The sequence below is a fragment of the Talpa occidentalis genome, unplaced genomic scaffold (genome assembly GCF_014898055.3).
Source record: "Talpa occidentalis isolate TD23 unplaced genomic scaffold, MPIMG_talOcc4v2.1, whole genome shotgun sequence".
Taxonomy (NCBI): Eukaryota; Metazoa; Chordata; class Mammalia; order Eulipotyphla; family Talpidae; genus Talpa; species Talpa occidentalis.
Genome location: NW_026555331.1, coordinates 116,121,788 through 116,147,233, shown reverse-complemented (window position 1 = coordinate 116,147,233; position 25,446 = coordinate 116,121,788). Strand labels below are relative to the sequence as shown.

Genomic DNA, 25,446 nt, shown 5'->3' with positions numbered 1-25,446 from the left:
GTGGACACATCCACAGCCAAGTTTACCACAGGCTGATCAATACATGGCTTGGTCATTTTGTTGGAGAATCCAAAATGTCAATCTCTTCAGATGTTATCTCTTAGACTAATATCTCCAAAAATTAAGTCTCTCAAATCCTCTCTGGTTGTGGAATTCAGAGGGAAGGAAACTGGAAATCTCATGACTCAAGCTGCAGACTTCATTTAACTCAAAAAAAAAAAAAAAAAAAGTATCCTCTAGGACGATATTATTTCTTTCAGAATGATAGTACTACTTTTATCTCCTGGCATCTCTGAGTCTAGATCCTCCTGGATTCCATCCAGGGCTGAGTTCAGTGAGAAGGGATGTGGGAAAGTAACTTCTTCAAACACTCTCACCAATCATTAAATCTTCAGCCCTACCTCAAAACCAACATTTCAAAGTCACTTTGGAACTCCAATTTCTAAACTTTTTCAGAGTTCTGAGGTACAAATTGGATTATTTTTCAATGCAGGATGTATTTACAATAGATTACCCAAATTCAGAAAGTTAGCTTTTCATTCTTTCTGCTTTCTAAGTCAATGATTATTCTTCCAGCACCAACTCTGTGAGCACCAGTAAGACCTCCTCTTCTCTTCTACAATCTTTTTCCTCAAGACTTTAACTCCCCATATTCCTTAATTTTATTTTTAATGGAGTTTTAGGAAGGAATAGAGATATAAACTGACTTGTTTAAATCATTATGCTTAATGATGACTTTAGCAAACTTGTATTTAGTTTTTAAGGTTAAAGATCCTAGTAAATGTACTTGTTATCATTAGAAAGCATTTAAAGTTATTAATGAAACATCATTGTATTATAAAAAATTCAAAGAGTATTTTGTTTGATGTGAAAGCCAGCTATACCATGCTAAAATATTTAACTTTATTAGGACCCTTTATCACAAGTTTTGTTCTCTGGGATCGAGGAATTCAAAGTTATTCTCTCTTGAAATTTCCATATGGTAGCATGACTCATGACTTACTTTTACTGTAATTGGATTTTCTGCTGCAGCAGAAATATGACTATTAGTACTTTGGATGAACTATTTTATTCTTAGGAGAGAAATATGCCTAAAAGTAAAGAGAGTGATTAAAGGATAATAATTAGTTGTATCATTAACTATCTTCTATGGCTAAAACCTACTTCAGAAGTCAGGAATCTAGCATGCTTAAAATAATAACAGAGGAATGCCATGTAACAAAATAGACAACCAGATTTAGAGCAGTTCCAGCACTGAGGCCCAATCATGTGCAGCAAAATTTAAACCAACAGCCCAGAAAGCAGTAATATTATATTTCTGAAACTTTTAAGAGGGTTATACTAATACATTTAATAGATGAGTTTTTTATTTATATTTTCTACCTACATTTTATTATTTTAAAATAATTTGTTTTTATAGGATAATTTTTTTTTTTTAATTTATAAAAAGCTAAACATTGGGGCCTCCCTGGTGGTGCAAGGGGTTAAGACACAACCTATGAAGCTATCCGCAGCCACTGCAGCACCAGTTCGATCCCCAGGCAGGGAGCTACCCACACGGTACAGCAGACCTCTCCTGTCTCGCCAGCTGCTCTCCTCAGCAGTGTATTTCAGTCAATCTGCCTGTTCTGCTCCTCACTCTGTCTGTGGTGAATCCTCTCACTCCCCCCCCATCTCTGGCCTGCACCCCAGCTCTTGTATGCATAAATAAATAAATCTTTAAAAAAAGGTATTTCAAATTCTAATTTTTTCATAAGGTTTTTGATATAAATGAGAATAATTTGCTTTAAATTATGTATTATTGATAAATGACATACATTCTATTTTACATGGAGAATATATTTAAAATTTCTTTCTTGAAAAAAGTATGTTTTGTGAACACAGAAACTATCAAAAACAAAAACTTTAAATAACAGTGTCTATTATTAGAACTCTAGATTTTCAGAGTTTCTGTAATTTGTTTCATATCATAGAGAACATTTTATTTAATGATAAAATTTTATGTATACAGTTGACACATTTTTTTTAAAAGTCAATCTGTAATGTTAGTAATTTTTATTTTTTTTTTTTTAAGATTTTATTTATTTATTTATCCAAGCACTGGGTACAGTCAGAAGCGCAGGAGGGTGAGAGAATTCACCAGAGCCAGAGAGGGGAGCAAAGCAGGCAGAAGGACCGAAGTACACTGCTGAGGGGAGCAGCGGGCGGCGGGAGAGGTCTGCGTGCCATGTGGGACCCTCCTCCGGTGGCTGGGGATCAAACTGGCGCTGCAGAGTCTGCGGGCAGCTTCGCAACCCAGCGCTCAACCACTGCGCCAACAGGGAGGCCCGACACATATATTTTTAAATGATAAACCCTAATGTAGTGAAACATGGGAAAAGGGGTACGCCAATATAGTGACACAAACTTTCTAAACTATTTAAAGATACATAATAAGAACCCTGAGAAATGTAAACCTCCCCCCCATCTCTATGATACTTAATTCTTAGCATTTATTCAAGTAAATAATCTAGGATTTGGGAAATGACCAGCCACAAGGATATCTATTCCAAAATTCCTTACACGTATTAAGTCATACACTGAAGGGGAATTATAAAAACTAAGTGTTATGTCAAAGGATAGTTTAGACAACCATTAAACATGGACTGATAAACACCAAATAAATAAAACTTGATTCTCTCTAGACAGAAGAATTTAAAGTATTGCTAATTGTCATATTTCTTAAATTAAACATGCATATTTTTAACTCAAAAATATTACTTTTAAGTACTAAATATAAAATAAAATTGTTATGTCAATGATTTCAACCATCTAAATACATTTTAAAGCAAAGTAGTACACATTATTTTAACTATTTTTATTCCTACCAATGCTTCTATGAAAGAATGCAGAACTTTCTAAAAGAATATGATTAACAAATAATGCTCAAGCCATTATATTTTCAGTCTTAATAATGTTTGGGTTCTTTTCTATCTGAATCTCAAAGGATCAAAGGTTGCCAAGGCAGACAGGTAAATACTTTGGTTTGCTTGATTTTATTTTTTTATTGGTTATATTTGCCATCTTCATGTAGTTAAAAATTGAAGGGAAAAATGTTATATTTGTCTTCATTAATTTTTTACAGACACTAAAGGCACTGTACTTGTTTTTAAATGCTAAAAGCATTTATTCTTCCAGTCAGCTGTATGTCCTGCTCATTAAAGAATGTGAGAAAACAGAGAACAATGTTTTCATCCAATTCTTCCAAACGCAAAGATAATGAGGCTTTTGGCAAAAATACAGTATTATTATTTGTCCAGTAGACAGCATAACAAATGAAAGCCATGAATATTAACAAATTGTAGTTAAGAACTGCAAGATACATAACATTAGTAAGGTATGCTAATTATTGGCAATCTTCCAGCTCCCTGATGGAACTATTTTGCTCAACTCCTGGGTTAACACTTACTTAAGAAATATTCAAGTATTCCAAAAATGTTTAAACAGTAGTCCTTTATGACATGAAAGATGCCCAGTCACCCTAGCAGCAATAGTAACATTTTAAATGGCACAGAAATGCATGAGGTTACCATATCCATTGCTATACCATGATAATGGGACGATAAATTCAAATATGACTAATGTTAACAATGGCTTTAGCAGCCTGTTTTACTCCTCTATTTCATATTGGATTGTGGGAGGAAAAAATGACAAATAACTTTGTTTCTCCTGCTCTAGATTTTTAAGCATATTACCAATATAAAAAATCAATAAGGAAAGAAATGTAGAGGAAATCCACAAGTAAATTTGAGTAGAAATTTATATTTTCTACGGGATATTTTCAAGGATATCAAAAGTAACAAAAACTATCATATTTGTATTTTCCCTATATGTATTTTTGTGTGTGTGGGACCCTCACCAGTGGCCGGGGAACGAAGAGGCGCTGCAGAGGCTGCGGGCAGCCTCGCAGCCCAGCGCTCAACCACTGCGCCACCAGGGGAGGCCCCCTTTATGTACTTTTAAGTACTGCTTTCCTACTGATTACATGATTAGAATTTTGTATAATTTGTAACTATCTAATATGTCCTAAAATACATACTTATACTTGAAAAGACAAATTATTTTTTTTTGCTTATGAAAATGCAAATATTTACATTCTTAGTATTTTTCATATGGTTGGAATTAAGAATAATAAACATATGCTAATTTTCATAGAGCAAACAAGATTTCACTTGACATAATTTGCAATTCACATATCTGATAAGGAATTAATATCAAAAATATAAGGAACTCAAAAAACTCATCAACAATAACGAAACCCAGTTTAAGAAAGGGTAGAGGATGTAACAACACCCTCCTCAATTGAAATTATATAGATGGTCAACAAACAAAAGAATTGAGCCTCAGCATATCATATTGTTAGGGAAATGCAAATCAAAACCACAATGAGATTTCACCTCACACCTGTGAGAATGGCTAATATCAAAAATAGGAAAAAAAAAAAGTATTAGCATACATACAGAGAAAAGGCTCCCTCATATACTGTTGGTAGGAATTTAAATAGGTGCAATCATTATGTAAAGCGGTACTGATACAGAGATGCCTCAAAATATTAAGGATACAAACATACAATTGGACATCTCTCTTCTGGGCATTTCCCCAAAGAATCTAAAAACATTATTCAAAGATCGATATGTACCCCCAGGCTCATCAGAGCATTATTTACAATAACCAAGAATTGGAAACCACCTCAGTATCTATTGACAGATGAGAGGATAAAAAAAGATGCAGGATATATACAAAATATAGAATACTACTCAGCTATTAAGAAAAATGAGACCCTGCCATTTGCAGCAACATGAATGGAACATGAGGCAATTATGCAAAGTGAAATGTCAAAGGAGAAAGGCAAAAACACTGTATGGTTTCACTCATACGTAACAGAAAAAGAAACAAAACAAATGAACAAACAAAACAAAATAAAAACACACTCTTAGATTTTAAGAACAAAAGTGTGCTTACCAGCAGGGAATGGAAAGGTGGGGTGGCTAAATAGGGTAAAAAGGGTCAAATATATGCTCACGAATAGAAACTAGAATTTTGGCAGCAAGTATCATTTAACATACCCAGAGGTAAATTTATAAGGTTGTCCATCTAAACCCTATATAATGCTGTAAAACAATGTTAGTTCAATAAAAACAAAATGGTAGTGGGAGGGGGCATGGATATTGAACCATGGTGTCTCCCTAGACCTTGGCCATCACCTTCTGCCAATCACCACCATTGTGTGTGCCTCTCCATACTCAATATCTTTCATCGCTTCTTTGAATTGTTAGATTTAACAATGTAATGAAACAAATGTAATAAAACAAATGTCTCCTCTTCAAAAATAAATAGAGCAGATAGACAGACAGACAGATATAACATCTTCGATGGGGGAGATTCAGAGAGCATGATAATCTGAATATAGTTCTTTCCCCCTCTGCCTTCACCTTTCAATTAATTCTGAATCAACAGATCAAACTATTTGCCCCTGCTGAATCAATCACCTATAGAACCAGCAGAACTGAACCCACTGAGATGTGTGCTAATTTTATCACACTGCCATAATAAAGTACCACAGGCTGAGTGACTTAATCAACAGAAATTTGTTTGCCACAATTATTATTATCAGCAGAATTGGATTCTTTTGAGGCTGCTCTCCATGGATTCTTAGATGTCCATCCTCTCCCTGTACCTTCACATGACATTTCCTCTATGCACATCTACTCTATATTTTTTAAAGGACGTCAGTCATGTCAGATGAGAATCCAGCCTAATGACCTCATCTAAGTTAATTACTTCTATCAAGACCTATGTACAAATACAGTCACAATCTAAGTACTAGGGTTAGATCTCCAACATAAATTTTGAGAAGGAACCCAATTAAGCCCACAATACAATCCAAGAGGAAAGAAACTATAGAAAGCCTCTTTAACCAGGGAGTTACACTTTTATTAGAACTTATATAGAATCCCAGTATTAAAAATGAAAAGTAGAAAGGCATATTTCTATCCCTTGAACAGGGTAGAGAACTTGAACAGGGTAGAGAAAAAAAAAAAGTAAGAGGCAGCAACTTGTAAAATAAACAGTAGCATGGAATAAAAAATTGAGCTTTTTTTTAAGTCATTGAATTAAAATTAAGAGCTAGATTCTCACAATAAAAAATTGTATTAGATCAAAAATTTAAAACAAATGTTTTTAAAAAGAATTATCACTAAAAAAAATGGTTTGAAAGCTTTGCAAATAAAGATTAAGTCAATACTGCAATACAAAGTAGAATTTTAAAAATTCAACTGTTTAATTCCAAATAAAATGTTACCCTCTACTGCGAACAGGCAGAAGGTGAGGAAATTAAGATTCTAGAAAATTAAGTTCTGAATTGGAGATAATATAATCATTATTGTATTTTACCAAATAGGTAATTCCGTATATAAATCAACTAACATTCCACAAATAGTAGAATTAATGAAAATGTAACTTGATTCTCTCACTTTTTCCTTATTAAGCTTCAGTTATCACTGATTATACTTTGCAAATACTAGCTAGTAATTTTAATTAACTCCTAGATCAATGTCACCACATGGCAGATATCTGTAATGTTTGCTTTTTGTATGGAAATTACAGGTACAGAAAAATCGAAAAAAGAAACCCTGAAAAATAAAAAATCTCAGCGATATTTTATTTGACAAGTGATAATCTTGTTTATGATTCTATTTGTAAATTTTAAATAGAATCATAAAAAATTATTAAAGGAACTAGATCATGAATAAGGTTGATTTTATTTTATATATTAGCAACCTAACTCAACAATTTAAAATAAGCATATTTAACACACTCTCTAATCATAGATAGGGCAGAACATTTCTTCAACCTCTAACTCTCACTGAGTACTTACTTGTTTGTTTGTGGTTGCCTGTCCTTGTTAACTCTATTTCCTTTCATTACTAATTGCCTTTATAAACCTTAAATTATTTCTTCAATGATTAAAACTGAAAAAAATTAATGCCATAAATTAATTCTCCCACCCCCCTCTAGCAACTTCTTATTAAGAGAAAAATTCAGTTCCTTAAAAGGAAATATGCCCTTTTTTCCTCCATCTCTCTGATAATGAGATTAATTTTTTGGTGGAACAAAAAGCTAAAACAATCGAATCCGAATTTAATATATTAGCAAAAAATCTTACTCAGTAATACTTGAACAGGCAACACCGCAAAGTGAATCAGAGAAGGCTGTACCAATGTCACTGAGGGCACATTAGTCAGACCTCAGTCTTTCTTGGCTAATGTTAGATTATTTTCTAACCTCTAAACACTAGCTGTATCATACATACGTTTCTCCATTTATATAAGCTACCAGAAGTGTTTTGGAGCTCAATGAGTATACTGTCATTAAATAGCAAAGCAGGAAATTACTATTGTCACACAAACACAACAAAAATGTACACTGCCAGCTCCTCTGTAATGGATGCCTACTTATGTGGAAATAAAACACTGGCAGATCACAGGGATAATTTCTGTGTGTATGTGTGGCTGAGAGGAAAAGTATGGCCTGCCTTGACAGGAACTGCCTTTAAGTCTTTAAACTGTCCTCCTTCCAGTGTTTATTCAGTGTGACTTCTATGCAGCTGACAAATGCAGTTTCAAATCAGTGGGCATGTCTGAAATACTTCAGGGAGAACAGCTGAGCGTTTTTGCTGTAACTGAAATGTGGTAACTTTTCTCAAGCTAGGCATTAGATGCCACTTGCTGCTGTTTAATGTGCTGAGTTAGCTTCCAGCAGCAAAGGGGCAATAGGTGTGAAAAGTCAACTAAGGACTAGAGCCCATCATTCAGGGAGGAGAAATTTGACCCCAGAAATGTAGCAACATTATGCAAGCCTGATTATCCTGGCTAGATTACTGGCAGACATTTGACATCACCGACTCCACACCCCTCCAAACTGCCAACAGAATACATTTTCAAAACTATAATGCTCCAGTGAACTAATTAATTGGGGAGCAAAGGAATGACAGTGGATACATTAAACATCTATAGAAATTTTCACAAGTACTTTGTGTTGCTAAACTCAGCTGGCCTCCATGTACGACCTCTAAAACTCCCAGGATGGCACTCTCTCCTTTAATGGGATAGGAGGCTTATCCTTTAACTGTATACTATACCCTGCATTTCTCACTATTTGTAATTAAAAATTGGTTAATTTATGTAATCCTTAGATTTAGAAGTGCAAATGATTCTCTTAGTTCTACATCTGCTCTAGTACCCAGTAATAGTAACTTTGTGAAATACAAAACAGACACACACAGTATCAAAAAAGTCATTAAATTGATTATAATAAGAGAGGATCTGCATGGTATTTAAGCTCAACTTTAGAAACAGAAAAACCACTCTAATTTTGATCTTTATATGAAGGTTGTACACATTATACTATCCAGTCTAGCAAGTAACTAAAATATTCCCAAAATATAATTATTTATTGAATTAAGAGCCCCATTACAAGGTAAGAGCTATAGATTCTCTAAAATCCATGGTTTTCACATATAAACCTAAGTAATTACACTGAGCAAAATTAAAACTTTTGGATTTTATTAACTGTGTTTCCATCACTAGACAATCACACATTTACACATTTTTATGCAAGAACTTAGTCCATTACCAATAATAGTGAGGCTAAGGAACAGAAAGACCAGATCCTCTCCTTGTTATTCCCTCTATTTCTCCTTCTTCAGTTTTTTCTCTCCTTTTACATACATTATAATTAATATAAGCTATCATTACCACTTCTTTTGTACAATACATCTTATATGAAATAAAACATGATAATATATAATTTCCTTTGAAACAAAAATACCAACCTAGAACTCTGAACTTGGATAATATACATCAAACTTTTTAATCCATACATCACCACTTTATCACATTACATAAAAATAAGATGAAAGAGGAGGAGATGAAGCAAGAGTTGAAGCAAATGGAATAGAAAGAAGAGACAAGGAGAGAAAAAAGAAGAAATCATTAGAGGAATATAAAACAAATTTTAATAAATTATTAAATACATAAAATATACTCTGCAGAGAACATGACACATTATAAGCATAAGGCAGAGAGAGGATAAATGCAGCTAAGAGCTTGAAAATTAAACAGATTTAGATTCAAATCATTAGACAAAATAACTATAAAACAAAGCTAATATACTATGTATGGAAATGTGTTGTAAGGATTAAATAAGTGTAAATAAAGTCTTTAGTAAAGAACCTAGTATATCATAAGCACTTGATAAATTACTGTTATTACTATTACCCTTCTAGGTAAGGTATCCTATAAAATATTTATTATTACTTAAACTTTTTAATATTTTAACTAAAGACATCATCATTCTAATGAGAAATTGTGAGTACTAATTTCATTTCCATGAATAGTTAGCAAGTCGAGTTACTAATAAAGAAACTTATTATTTAGAACATATACTTTATTAATCTCTTTGATTTCAAGTTTAAAAAATACTCAGTTAAGAGGGAAAAGTTGCATGCAAAGTAATTTAACAAAAATTTACATTTCTGCATGAGTCAAATACATTACTCTGAACTGTAATAAAAAAAAAAGCTATTGAACATCCACATTTCAAAGAAAGATTCTGAGCAAATAAATATCGTATTTGGATGATTTATTTAATTCTTTTCCTTTTTAAGAGGTCACATTATGTTGTTGTGCTGAGGAAAATGGCAAAGGCAGTAATATATGGAGCAATAAATTCTCTGCATGCCCTCTTGTAGAAAATGAGTCATTATTATTTAATATTGAACTTTTAAGTCGGTTGACCTAGAATTTCTAATAAAAGTGTAAATCATCACGTGAATAGTTTGTCAAGTTACAGCAGGGCAACATTTATAGGGTAGCTGTAATTGCAGAGTAATGAGTTGGATACTAAATGAATAAATTAACCAGAGACAGAAAAGACCATCTTTTGTAACTAATGCCTCTGCTGTCAGGATACAACTTGGTTTTTGCACTTAACAGGGCCTTGATGGTGTCAGTTGTCCCTGAATAAGAGGTCTGCCGGCAGCAGGATCACTCATCTACGGTGTAGCATGCTGGCTCGCTGCCTGTGGCTGGGGTAATGCATGCAAGAGAGAGCATATGAGCTGGAGTGTGTAATCGGTAACTGCAAATCTTAGGCTGAATATTTTTTAAAGTAAATCTGGAAGACAGATGTTTGCCCCAACAATCCTGTTAATTTTGAACTGATTATGTTGCCAATAACAAAGGCACTAATTTGCAGATAACAGCATGAGTTTTTGACATTATTATAATAATTAAAAATCTATCTACCATTTAAAAGTAAGTCCTGTTTACGAATCATATTTAACTTCTTATATAATGCGACCTGGCCACTCCTATCTAAGTTTATCGAAGATCTGTTATTTAAAAGCAAAGTTAAGGGGAAAGGAACCGGAGGAAAGATCAAAGGTTATTTCCTAAAAAGAAAAACATAAATAATGCCCCCCACACTTTTTCACTCAATGATTTCATTTATATGACTTGGTTCTCAAAGTAATCAAAAGTTCTCCTTTATGTAAAGATATGCTGTAAACAATATCAGTATTGCTTATATAAAACATATAGAAACAAACTAAATATCTAGCAATAGGAGCCTATATAAATAAACAATGCATTCACGTGACGGTACACATCAAATTCATTAAAAATAATTATATGCATATATTAATATCCAGTGATATAAGAAATCTCCAAGAAATATTGGTAATAATACACCCAAATACTCTCTCTCCTCTATCTCACACACACACAGACATGCATACACATATGCACACACAAATAAAATGAGTCATTCTCATAAGGAAAATACCAATCAAATCTTAACACACATAGGGAGTGGAAAATAAAATAAGTTTAAGTTAGATAAGAACATGGATATTAGAAATAATTTCTTGAAAACCAAACTAAGCAATAGAGGTATTATAATTGTGGAAGTTTTGTCATTAAAAATATTTGAGAACAGGACAGCTAACTCCATAACCTTTTAGGTATTCACTTGTCTGGGGAAAAAAGCCATAAAACAAATACCCGAAATTCTTTCGAGATTTATGATTCTATAATAGTGTAATTTAATTAACATGGCATCCATCATTTTTATGGTAAATTGTGTCAGGGGATTTTAAGGAAAATAGACAGCTCTTATTTTTAAATGCTGTTCTTGATTTTATAAGCTCAAAGAATGTGAAGAATCAAGTCAACAGTACTCCTGTGTATACAAAAAAATTCAGGATATGGTTTAGTATGGTACAAGGACTTCTGCAGTATGTTACTCAGCAGAAGTCAGAAACTGAATTCACAGAAGAAGGTTGAGTTTGTGTAATTCTGTGGGCAGATAATAAGGGATTAATGAAGAAAAAGGAAAACAACATCAACAGATTAAAAAAAAGTTAAGATCATTTAGTAATCAGTCTACCATTTGAAATGCAACTCTCAATGGCTCAATGGTGTTTACCATCAGCAAACTCTACCTGATATAATTACGTGTTGGTACTCTCTGAGATAGGATGATGTTCAACATTGTCCTGCTCTTTTGAGTGCTTTCATGCATTGCCTGGAAATATTGGAAAATTCCAGCTACAATGTCACAGTTCTGGCTGCTATTTACACCTCTACCCCTCACAGTTGTCCTAGGATAGTGTACTTCCACCCTCTATCTCTTGAGCTTGCTTTGCCTCCGCAGCAATCCCTGACCAACTCTGCCACATAAGACCCACCCACTACTGCTCAGGTTTGTGTACAAACTGTACCCTATGTGGCCACCAGGCAGGCATCTTCAGTCTCAGCACATCATGTTCAGCATCCACAAGTATGAAATCCATATACATAAAAGTGATCTCAACATTGCAAAACAAAGAGTGGATTACCTAGATCCCTTAGCCCTCAGACTTGAAGAGAAATTCTTCAGCAATCTCAGTAATCCTCTCAAAGACATTGGCACTAAGATTAAAGAGAGGGTAAGCACACCCCCCAACCCCTCGCCCCATGAAAAACAGCACAATATTCCACACTTTTTCTAACATAAGTTTTCTCTTGGGCTTCCCCGGTGGCGCAAGGGTTGAGCACAGTATTGTGAAGCTATCCACATTCACTGCAGCACAGAATTCAATACCCAGTCGGCCAGGGAGCTACCCACATGGCATAGCAGACCTCTCCTGTCTTCCCCTCGGCCCCCTTCAGCAGTGTACTTTGGTCAATCTGCCTGTTCTCTTCCCCACTCTGTCTCTGGTGAATCCTCTCACCCCTGCACCTCTGACGTGTGCCCCAGCTCTTGCATGCATAAATAAATCTTTAAAAAAAATTTTCTCTAGTTCTCCTTAACCTGGATAAGTTTATATCTTCAAGAGAGATTTAAACTAATGGTCAACGCACACACACACACACACTTTTCAGGTAGTTCTTTCAACCTCACTTTTAGAACATGAAAGCATTTTATACCTCGTGGGTGATTTTCAATGTTAGCGAGGCCCGGCATGTACTTGCCTATAGCAGAGTCCTTTTATTTTTTCCTTACTTTGCTCCCCCAAATAGTCACATTGTCCCTCAAGACTCGCACGACCCTTTCATTCTTTGCATATAGTATCAACTTCTACTTTACCAAGAGAAAAGTGATCAACCAGTGTGACTGTCAAAGGTTTTGTACCTGCAAGCTCAATTGTCTTTATTCATATTTAATATCCCTTCTGTTCCCTTCTGTCTCAAATGAAATATACCACCCTCTTTTCAAACATCAATTGCATGACTGATCTCTGTATCTGCTTTTTTAATCAACCTTCAACAGATTTTTTTCTCATGTTAAAATTTCATAGACTCCTTCCCTTCTGTCTGTAAGCAAGCTTATATGACCTGCATTCTCAAAAACAAACAAAAAAGAAAAATGATCTTTAGCAGTACTGCTTATTTCTTTCACTAGTCTACCAAACTTAATGAAAACACAGGCAAAATTTTTGCCAATTTCTCACTTCCCAATCACTTTAACACCAAATTCTTTATTCTATCTTAATACATTTTCTACTAAGTCTGTTTTCACAAACATTTGTGATTCCTAATAACCAAATACAATACATTCTTAATGTATTCTTTGAGTCTTGAAGAATTTCACATTTCTTTCCTGGATCTCTTTATCACATATTTGAGATCATTTTCTGAGCTTTCGTCCTATATTTCTTGGCCAACATCTATAGGAATGAAGATCAGAAATGTGCATTTTCAGCAAATTTTTATGAACATAATAAGCATAAAAGATATAATTACTGAACTCTATGTAAACAATTCAGTAAAACAATAATTATCTAGTTTTTCCAGAAAAAAAATCCCATTTTAATAGTCACTTGAAAATGTATGTCTTTTTCTTTTTACTATCTAATCATAAGCTGAATATCAAGGCTGAATTAAGATTGGGGCATATTACAGCATTCAAAGTTTCATAATAGATTGGAGCAATTTTAATTAAAGTTAGCACCAGGACAAATGGAGTGAGACAGGATATACCATAATTGGAAAGGTGTCACTAGAAAATTTGTTTATTACAGCCTTCATCCTACTTTCTCTGAGCAAAATGTATAGAGACCTTCATTGACTCAGCAGATGCCCCTGACTGCATTTCTTCATGAACAATGAGACCACCTATTCCATCCACCTTCGTCTTTTAGGAGGCATCATTAAAGACTGGATTGTTTTACTGAAAACTTTCCTTCATTGTTCATTCATTAATACTAGCATATTTTTCAGCCTAATTCAGACTGAAAGAAATGTTAATAAGTATGTTAAATAATTGTTTCCTTTTTGCTTCTAAATACTGTTTGATTTGAGATTGCTTAAGAATAATCCAACAATGTTAGCTGGATAATTATCATATTAAGTCAGTTTCTGAGACATAGCAAGTGGCAGAAAAATAGTCATTTAGCAAATATGTCTTAGGAATAAAATGACTGAAATTATCAGTGATACTTACAGGTAAAAAAGGAATTTGAAAACAGATGACTTAAGATTGGTTCCATCACTATATCATGTTATCTATTCTGTCTTAGATAAGAACCCTGGTCCTCTCTAAATTTCCTCATTTATAAAACAAGAAGGAATAGATGTTTAATGTGCCTATGTCATAAGATTTCTGTAAGAACCTATAGGGATCACTATACTCATAACATTTTTAATGGTCACAAAAACAAAACAGAACTATTTAAGTGTTTTGCTCAAAGAGATAATTTTTAAAGCAAAAGTAACTAATATATGTTTTAAAGATTTATTTATTTATTTATTTATTTATGCATACAAGAGCTGGGGTGTAGGCCAGAGGTGCAGGGGGAAGGGAATGAGAGATTCATCAGAGACAGAGTGGGGAGCAGAACAGACAGATTGACTAAAATACACTGCTGAGGGGCACAGAGAGCAGGACAGGGGAGGTCTGCTGCGCCACGTGGGTCACCTCCCTGGCCAGGGATTGAGAGAAGTTGGGGATTGAACTCATGCTGCAGTGCTGCTGTAGCTGCTGATAGCTCAATAGTGCTTAACCACTTGCGCCACCAGGGAGGCCCAGTAACTAATATTTTTTTTACTGATTTCTCGTTAGCTCTTCCTAATGGTTGAAGGAGCACATCAAAGACTATAGCACAAAGTGCATATGCATAAAGAGCCAAAATAAACACTGAACTGGAAAAAAGAAAATATTGGTGGAAATGGTCTAGAGATAAACATAAAACAAATGTAATAAAAGCATAAAGCAAAAAATAAGTAACTTTAGTTTTAAATCAACAAGCTATAAAAGATAAAATTAAAAATTTAATGTTCAAATACATAAAATCTGTGTAGTTGCATGCACAATAAAATTCACTATAACTATTGAAAAGTAATCATTCCACTATAAAAAAAACTCTAATTGTTTATTTCTGTTAAAAACCTAAATAATCAAATATAAACTGATAGGTAATTTTTTAGAAGATATGTAAGAAAATAAACAGTTCAGTTCACTTTTCTTTCACAGATTATACAGCTATAATATATTTTCAAAGGTATCTTATGTTAATCAACTTGATAATAAAGAATAAAAGATTTTAAATTTTTTCACATTCAAATAAAAAAGATTTTTTGATATTATATTATTTCAATTTTATTGACTCATTTTTGGAAAACAGTGTATTTATATAATATTCACTGAGAAATTCCATAGCCTTCCAGAATATTCTATTACAGGAACATCCAATTTTTAATCAGTCTGAATGTATAGTAGTTTATTGCATACTATGTAGCACTCATTTCTTTCATGCTAAGATTATATACTTCTTCGGGCCAAGGGATACAATTGTGTAATAACTAAGAATGAGATTTTAAAATTAGACACACCTGAATTGGAATACTCTCACACTCTTGCTACTCAAAGTATAGTCTTTGTACCATAGTGTCAACATCACTTATAAGAAATGGAGCTTATAAGAAATGAAGTACCTCTGGTCTCAGGTCAGAGTTATTGAATAAAAAGCTGCATTTTAACATGAGCTGTGGGTGACTGATATGCACATTAATATTTGAGAAGCTCTGGTATATACTGCTTATTAATTATGTTTCCTTGGGCAAGTTAAAGCTGCAAAAACCTAGTCTCCTTATTGAAAAATGAGGCTAATAATAGAGCATAATACTATTGTATTATGTAAAAAATACATAATACTATTGTAAAAAATAATTAGATAATTCTACTTAGCAAATTATAAGATCTTACTGGTATTAAATTTTATCATCTATCTCAAATGTGTATATACATGATTTTTTCCAATATATTTATTTATAGTTACACACTGATACCCCATACAGATAAAGTTCCTTTAACCCAGAAGTCTCCCTGAGAGTAAAGCTACAATAAAAATAGAAATGAATTAATAATTTCTTCATTTACAGTACAATGTAGCATGTGTTTTTCAATAAGCCTCAAAATATTTCTCTTCTAAATAATCTGTCTTCTATTTTTGTGGAATCAAAAAAAGCAAATAAAGAGTTTTGTCTGAAAATAAACATGAATTTTTCTCCTGGCATAAAAATCTAATTATGCATTCATTTAGTCATTGTATCTTCTATACTGACATCACACATTTAAGAAATCACTAACCCACACAGCACTCAAATAATATACCTGATGTCCTAAGCTTCAATTCAAAATAATTGAGAGAAGTCTCCAGAGATTCCCAATTAATTCAATTAAGAATATATATATACATACCCACACACACACACACACACACACACAAATATAACACATACATAGTATTTCATTCTACTACCCTTTTCCAAGGGACTTTGATATCCAGATTACCTGCTTCCTACAGTTGAAGGAAATATAAATGGAAGCATTTTCAGTCATCACTAACTAAATAAAAAACACTTTTATAGGGACCTCCCTGGTGGCCCAAGGGATTAAGACGCAACCTATGAAGCTGTCCACAGCCTCTTCAGCACGAGTTCTATCCCTCAGCCAGCAGGGGAGCAGCCCACATGGTGCAGCAGACATCTCCTGTCTCGCCCGCTGCTCCCATCAGCAGTGTACTTCAGTCAGTCTGCCTGTTCTGTTCCCCACTCTGTCTCTGGTGAATCCTCTCATCCCCCACACCTCTGGCCTGTACCCAGCTCTTGCATGAATAAATAAATGAATTTAAAAAAAAAAGTTTATAGAAAGTATCTTATTTTTATTAGATACACTTTTATTGAAAGCACACTTTACATCTCTAAATGAGACTTTAAAAAGGTATCCACATACTCAAAATTAAAGATAATAATGCTCTGAATCATCCAGTCATGAGAATTTATTATGGATTATCCATTAATACATTTTTGAAAGTTAAGTTTTTCAACTTCTGGCACTATGGCATACCAAATATTCCAAAGGACCTTACAGTTACATTGCAACATGATTCTAGATACTTAAAAAACATAATATAAAGGCATGTACTTTCCAAGAAGCATGGAAGCCTTCTGAGCACTACAAGATATATATATAGATATATATATATATGTAGATATATAGATATATAGATATAGATATAGATATGTGTGTATGTATATATTTATATATATATGAGAGAGAGAAAGAAAGAGATCAAGCTAAAGAGCTGTATGAGATGAAATAAAGAGTTGTTCTGGGACAAATATCAAAATAGTACTGAGATTTGTAGAATCAGAGGAACAAAATCTGACTACTGACATTCCATCTAACTAAGGACATATAAGAACTTTACAAAGACATTTTAAATCTTTTTGAAAAGACATATGCACACACATATTCAGTGCAGCACCATTTACAAAAGCCAAAGTATTGAAACAACCCAAGTGTCCAACAAGATGAGTGGATAAAGACATGGTATATATACACAGCACCACACTACTCAAATATTTAAAAAAATGACAACATTTAACATCTTGCTTTTTCCTTGCATTCTAAAGGCAAAGGGCCTTGCTGCAAAGGAACTTCAAAACATAGCCAGGGACAAAAACCTGAAAAAGACTTGAGAACTGCTGACCACCAGACAGTGACCAGAATAGGTGATGCCAACAAAGTCATCAGATGCTCATGTTAAAAGAAGGGGCAGGCTGATCCTAACCCACTTCCCCCATCATGTCCTTATCACTCCACTTAAACACCTCTGTGCTTTGCTAGTAAGAAGAGGGTTAGTTTCTTGGACTTGCATCTACCACCTCCTCATTTGTCAACAACTAAATGAAATGACTTTCCTTCCCCTTAAAATTCAATTCTTCTGATTGGTGAAGGGGACCAAGACCAGGAATTTTGGTATCAATACATTTGAAGAAATATAAACCTATACTCCTAAAATATACATAGTATTGAAAACTAATGTTACTTCAATCAAAAAGAAAAAGAAATTTATAAACACTTTTGAATGACAAAAAAATTGCTGAGAATATTAAGTTTGTATATAGAGAAACAAAAGATAATCAATTCTTCCCAATTTCATCTGCATCAATGTGATGCCAATCAAAATCCCAGTCAAAATGTTCATAGATAATTACATTTTGAATCTAAAATTTACTTAAAATGTGAATTAAAGAATATTTAAGATACTTCTGAAGAATAATATGGTGAGAGACTGGGTCTGCCAGACACTTAGTTTGGTAACTGGAGATTACCGAGAAAAGACAAGGTAAAAATGACCCTGGGAAAACTGATTGGAAAAATTTTACTTTGGATTGATAGCTTAAAACTATTTATTGATATTGGCTATAGGTAAATAAATCAGCATGCTAAACTGGACCTATCAATATAAACAAAAATTATATTTATAACTTCAAGGTAGCAAAAGATTGCTTAAAAACATATATATCAAAATATAAAAATATATTTAATTAACTTTGACTACATTAAAATTAAGAAAGAACTTATTTTACCAAAAGGACACCATTAAGAAAATGAAAAGACAAGTCACAAACTGGAAAAAAAATTGCAGCATATATTAGTTAAGTAAATTATTATCAAATATGTGCAACCTAAAAATCAATTTAAAAAATTAAAATGCACGATATGAACAGATATTTCCCTAAAGAGGAAACAAGAATGGTGGACATATAACAAGATGTTTGCTCATTTGTAATATTCACAGGTACATTTTATACCAATTTGATTGCCTATACTTACAAAACCTGACATTGCCACTATTGGCCCGAAAATAGACCAATGGATCTATGTTCTTATCTTGTGACTCATGTCTTATGAGAAGAGGTCTAAATTGATACTTAAGAGAAAAACTATGACACTTTTGTAAAGCTGACTTTGTGATTACCTATTAACATATAGTGACCTTACATATACTCTTGAAAATTCTTATTCATGAAAATTTAGCATTACTCAGGGTAGCATTCATCTGGAAGTAATCCAAACATTTACCAACAGAGAATAAATGAGCAAATTGAGATATATCTTCATAACATAATATTTAATTGTAAAAAAATGAATTAAGCAAATACGAATAGGCAGATAAGTCACACAAAAAAGTTGTTGATGGAAGAAAGCAAGTGCTTTTACTAAAGCTGATAAAACAACCCTAAACTGAAAAATATTTTGCTTAGCAAAACATTTACATGAAATACAACTAATTTTAAGAAGCACAAAACAATTAATTGAATAACCAGAGTACTGGCTACTCTGGCTGGGAGGCAAATTGTTAGGATAGGAGACTGTTACAAAAGTCATTTTTAAGGGTGCTGAAAATATTTTTGAGCTTTATGCTATAAGACAGATGTAAATGTTTTATCGTAACTCACACATGCATAAATTGATATATGTATCAATCAAATGTACTATGCCTAATAATACTAAAAAATTAATAGAAATAAGCTAATTACTTTGGGTTCACAATGAAACCAAACTCATCTTTTATAAACATAATAGATGAAAACAGTTTTGTAGGTAAAGAAGACATACTAAAGAACACCTCCAAATAAAGCAGGAAAGTAAATAATGTGTAATAGGAAATAAAATGAACAGATCCAATTTGAACTCACCACCAAGGCTTTAGATCGGTTGCTTAGAAGTTTCTCAATATCCCTGGCTGCAATTTCCACCAACTGGCGTGCATTATTTGGTTCCACAGTATACAAATCTTGGTATTTCTCATAAATCTGTGCAAAGGGAAAGGAAAATTAATAAACACATTTATTGCTAATTTGGTGCTAAATTCATATTAAAATGAATTGAAAACTATTGACAACTGATTAGAAAAAGGCTCCCTTCTCCTATATTCATCTTGATTATTTTGGTGTTCAGGTGTGTCAAAAAATGTATACTAATTTGCCATAAGATCACCAGCTCACCGAAATAGCATATCATGTTAACAGTTTGTAGAACATCTTGAACCACCAAGACTTTTATATGCAATTTTGTGATTCGATGTTGTTGAAACCACAAAACCATGAGCATTTTAAAGAAAAAGAAAGGACATTCTAGAAATGGAGAACTGAAACCAGGGCGATCAAAGATGTTTGCAATGAAAAGAGCAGAGGTAAGAAGAGGATGTGATAATGTGCTGAGAGAAATTTCTCCCTGTCTTCCTTTCCCACAACCTCTGAGGTTAAAGTGTATGCTGCTCAACCTTATGGAGAGAGAAAAGAGAAAGAGAGGCTATAAAGGCCCTGCTCAGGTTCATCTACACAGTGAGTTTCATTTCACAAACAGGAGGGGAAGGTCACTGAGGTCTACATTAAAGTTTGCTTAAAACAGAAACAGTGTAAAGATTTTTTTATAACAAATTGTATTTTTTAAACCACTGAATCAAACTATTAAAAAGGAGCTATGCAGCACAAATAGAACTCAACTACATTTCTGGCTCCCATCAGCAATCAGCATCTATGAAAGGAATTCCCTAGAGGAGCATAAGAGACACTTGGTTTATAGAGCTTGCACCCTCCTGGCAGGAGAAGAACTAGAGAAAATGGGAGAATATGACCATGTTTGTGGCTGGAGGGCTGAGCTGAGAGGAAATCCCTTATGCATCCAACAGATGGGCTGCACATGCATGACTAACCCATCTTTGAAAGCCAGATCCTGCCAGGATTTTACCATCTTATGGGAAGTGAATCCAGGCATATGCAAGAACCAGCTCAACCCTGTATTTTTCTGGCACAACTCCAGCATTCAGCATTATTACCAACAGGTTCTACAGCCTGGTCCCGGCTGAGCACAGAGGCCATGGTGAATACTGCTTTCAAGTGGACACAAATATATACGCTAACCTCCCAAACAGAGCATGTTAGCTTTACAGGAGTTATAATTTTTCACTGAAGGAGTTAAAAAGTAATCAGATTTAAAGATGTAAATACAATTTTCACTCCCAAAATTGTTTGACATCCAAACCATGAAGTTTTTCCCATACAAAATTGTTTGAATTTTGGTTTTCATTCCAATTATTTAAGGCACATTAATTTAGTCATCTAAAATCCCCATATTTTGTTTCATTCAAAATTTTTGCATATACTGGCTTTCTTATGCTTTCTGCTGAGGGCAGATTATTGAAAACCATTTTAAAGGCACAGGTTATCCATGAAGAATGCCATTCAATCTAAAGTTCTTTCATTTCTGCCTAAGATGACATTCAGCAACATGAACTCCTGAATAGGTTAATTGACTTGGGGTACAAGTAGGTACGCCTCAACATCACCTTCATTGATTCAGTATATTTAGTTCTCTGTGGTATAGCCAATATAACTAATGTGTGTGAAAGGCAGTTATGCTTGTACCATTTATATCTTGCTCATGTCTGCCTGAAGTCTAGGCTGCTTCCTGTGGTCTAGAGACTACAATGGAATGCAGAGTTGGTGGAGAATAGATCAGGATGCACAAACTGTACTTTGCATTACATGCTACAAAAGTGCTCATAATTATCACTACACTACACTATAAGTAGTTTAAAGAATGAACAGATTATAAATCAGAAAAAAAGTTTAATTCAATTACATACATTTTTTCCTCAAATGTTTTCTCAGTTCTGTTCCTAGAATAAGTTTTAAATACTTAAAATATAAAAAAGACCTAGTTTACAAATAAACTTTAAATAAATGAAGTCAAAAAAGAATAAGTCTAGAGACCCAATATAAATAACCTACTGTATTTTTTATGTACAAAACCACATTTGCAATATTTTCTTGGTAATATAAATGAATTAAAACCATATAATTTTCCCACAAAAACAAAAACCTACCTCTTGCTTCTGTTTTTATAGAATACAACATACTTTGCCTAAAATATGGCAAAGTGCTCTCAAAAAACCTGTTTAATTGTTTGTTAAACAGTTCTGACAGTAGAAATTTCACATGGATATTTATGACTTTACTTTCATAATACATATTTATAATCCTACTGTTAAAAGAAATGGCATTTCTACAATTAATATGTTAACATGAGAAAATTTACAGAATCTTAAGCATATTTTCCGCTTCCTAATTTTCCTTATCCTTTAATAAAAAAGATTATTTATTACCATCTAATCCAATGCCTTTCCTCAAAGAAAAGCAAGGTGGAAATAACACCAGCTTTGGCATCAGATAAAAGAGTTCCATTCAAAAAAATAAAAGAGTTTTCCATTCAAATCACAAGTCAATTCCCCATATGCTATGCCACGCTGGTCTCCTTTCCTCCTACGAGAAAGAATGCAGCAAACAGAATTCAAGTCAGGATGCTTTTCTTCCTGAGTGATACACCAATATGCTTTAACTTTTCTGGTGTTCAAGTCTCCTCATTGTCATCCTTGACACAGTTTGAATAAAAATACTTGTCACATGTACATTCTTCCTTTTTTGCAACCGCAGTTGAATGACTTCAATATGCTTTCACTGCTAAAGTCACAGACCATGTTTTGCTGTGATAGTATAGATTATGGTTGTCCTACCTCTTTCACTGAAAACCACTAAGTCTCTTATCTCTAAGTTCATAGATTAAAGATAATCTTCAGACTAATACACTGTTAAATATCCTCAAATTTTAATATTTAAAAACTAACACCACTCATTGATTTAACTGCTTAGTAAATGTATTTATTAGACCACAGATAGTATACATACCTGCAGAGATGGCTACAGAAAGACAAATATGCTTGCAAGTTTTAGATAACTAGAAGATTCTATTAGCAATCACTTTCACTGTAGAATGGTAAAAAAAAAAAAACTACTGTGATTATAAGTCCTGAGAAGGAGTCTGTACCCCAATACTCACTCTAGGGTCCAGACTGTAGTGCAAAAGCATCATAGCTCGTCTGCCCATGAGTCCCTTTTCATTGGCCAGCTATCACTCTGATTATAGTGGGGATCATCAAGCTTCACGTTTACAAAAAGGTGCAACATATGGACCATAATTTTCTATAGACATTTACAGCGAATAGTATTGATTTTCATTTCTGTTATTGTTCATTAAATCATGGTTACAACTTATTTTTCCGCAACATTCCCTTACCATTTTTAAGATGGCCAAATTGTTCAAGTATTCTTTAACTCAGCAGTGCACAATCTAGTGCCCACAGACCACATCTGGTCTATCTCCTAACTTTATAGACTTTAAATCTAAGAATGTTTCTAACAGGTTCGTGTTTTCTTTTTTTTTTTTTAAGATTTATTTATTTATACATACAAGAACTAGGGTACAAGCCAGAGGTGTGGGGGGTGAGGGGATTCACCAGAGACAGAGTAGAGAGCAGAACAGGCAGACTGACTGAAATACACTGCTGAGGGGAGCAGAAGGCAAGACAGGAGAGGTCTGCTGCACTATGTGGGTTGCTCCCTGGCTGAGGATCGAACTCGTGCTGCAATGGCTGCAGCAGCTTCATAGGTTGCGTCTTAACCCCTTGTGCCACCAGGGAAGCCCAGCAATCACTTTTAAACAGCTATTTTATACCAATCTTATGTGTTTCACCTAGATTATTTACTCACTTAAGAAATGTAAAGAAACACAGTTAATTAACCAATGCATTAATGAGAACATTGGAATTCAGGTTTTAAAACATCAGGTGGAGGGAATATGAGTCCCATTCACCTCATAAAGGAGCAAAGTACTGTTCAGTGGAGCAAAAGTGTTACAGTAATCTGGGAAAGGGAGTCTGCACTGCCACTCTGTCCCATGGCTTCATCAGGATGTGGGAATTAAGGATCAGTGTCTCTACCAGGAAACTACCCAGTGAAGGATCAAAGGGTTCCAGAAAGGGGATCTCGATGTAGAGTGATGAATGGACAGTGGGAAACAGAAGTCCAGCTGAGGGATGATGGTTAAAACCACCAAGGGTCGAGGGTCCCTCTGCAAGGTGAGGCCAAATTCTTGGAAGCAATTACACTCATCATCTACGCCAAGAGAGCAAAAGAGAGCAAATACACTAACCCAATAAACAAATGTTTCCCCTTACACCCAGATGCCAAGGAACAAAGAACATTAGACAATATTTAAATCCGTAATTGACCACAAAAAGACTCTGAACTAAAAGAGACTCACCCTAAAATTGGGGAGTTTAATTTTTTCCCTCCTGAGAGAGAATGGCAGCTCATGATTAACTTAAATTCCCTGAAGAGAAACTCAAATTTCCACATATTAAAACTTAAGTATGAGGGGCCTCCCCGGTGGCGCAGCAGTTGAGCGCTGGGTTGAGAAGCTGCCCATGGCCTCTGCAGCACCGGTTCGATCCCCGGCTGCTCCCCGGCCACCGGAGGAGGGTCCCACATGGCTCGCAGACCTCTCCTGCCGCCCGCTGCTCCCCTCAGCAGTGTACTTCGGTCCTTCTGCCTGCTCTGCTCCCCGCTCTGGCTCTGGTGAATTCTCTCACCCTCCCGCGCTTCTGACTGTACCCAGTGCATGTATAAACAAAAACAAACAAACAAAAAAATAAAACGTGTCTCTATTAAAAAAAAATAAAAATAAAAAATAAAACTTAAGTATGAGAAATTTGACAACCACTTCCTTCAAACACATATATTTACTTCTCACCCCAGGAATATATCCTTGACAAGCAAACAAGCGCTGTCTTATTCACAGCCATCTTTCTGAGGGAAGGTTCCCCTTTGACAGTTCTTGATGAAAGAAGAACCCGTAAGAGTTTACTTGCACATAAGTGGCAATATTCTGATGTGTCATCTTGCCCTGGGCCAACTAAATGCCCGACTAAATGCACAAAGATAGACCACACCTAGAAGCAGTTAACTTCTGAATCAATGACCTATGAGGAGCCAGATACAAAAGAGTTACCTAAACAATGATAATACCCTGAAATAATAAGATTCTTTCACTATAGGATGACAGTTGGATAGTCACAGAAGTGAAAAGATCAGAGGTAGAAAAACTACTGAGTGACAGAAGTGATAGCTGTTGTAGGCAGAATAATGGTCTCCACTGTCACCTCACCTACTTTAGTCACAAAATCAATTTCACCTTTGAATTTTGCAATATGAGGTTACTTAGTTTTTTTTGTTTGTTTATTAAGTGTTCCCTTGGCTTCTGATCTATGTGTTCCCCAATAACTGAGTAATGTCTTTTTTCTAAAAGATCTATCAATGTAAAAGAATAATGCAAGTTCTTTTTTGGTTACTTTCAAACATTAAATTACCCTTAGGAAATTTTACAATGATTCAAAAATAATGTTTTTCTTTTCATTTATCATAAGTCTCATCACCATCTAATTAGCCAACATAGAAAGATGTTGAGATATGTGAAGAATTCTTCCCCTAAGGTAAAGTGTAACCAGTGGCACTAGATATGAATTGATTTTAGAATGTACTTTACCAACAATAAAGGCAATAAAAACAAAACCTAACATTCCCCTGTGAATTAAAAAGTGAATTTTGCCATAAAAGATAGGCAATATTGCCTACTTAACCACTGGTCTTTTCCTTTCAAATTCTCCCCTCTTCT

At 34.2% G+C, this 25,446-nt stretch overlaps 1 protein-coding gene across 4 annotated transcripts in view; it reads right to left on the bottom strand.

The window, feature by feature from the left end:
* The window catches only part of CACNA2D1 (calcium voltage-gated channel auxiliary subunit alpha2delta 1), a 415,589-nt gene that overhangs the window by 292,552 nt on the left and 97,591 nt on the right, over positions 1–25,446 (bottom strand). For all 4 annotated transcript variants that reach the window (XM_054692495.1, XM_054692492.1, XM_054692493.1 and 1 more), the window contains exon 3: positions 19,572–19,688. In XM_054692495.1, the coding sequence (XP_054548470.1) occupies positions 19,572–19,688 (117 nt within the window). The remainder of the gene's footprint in view (positions 1–19,571; positions 19,689–25,446) is intronic.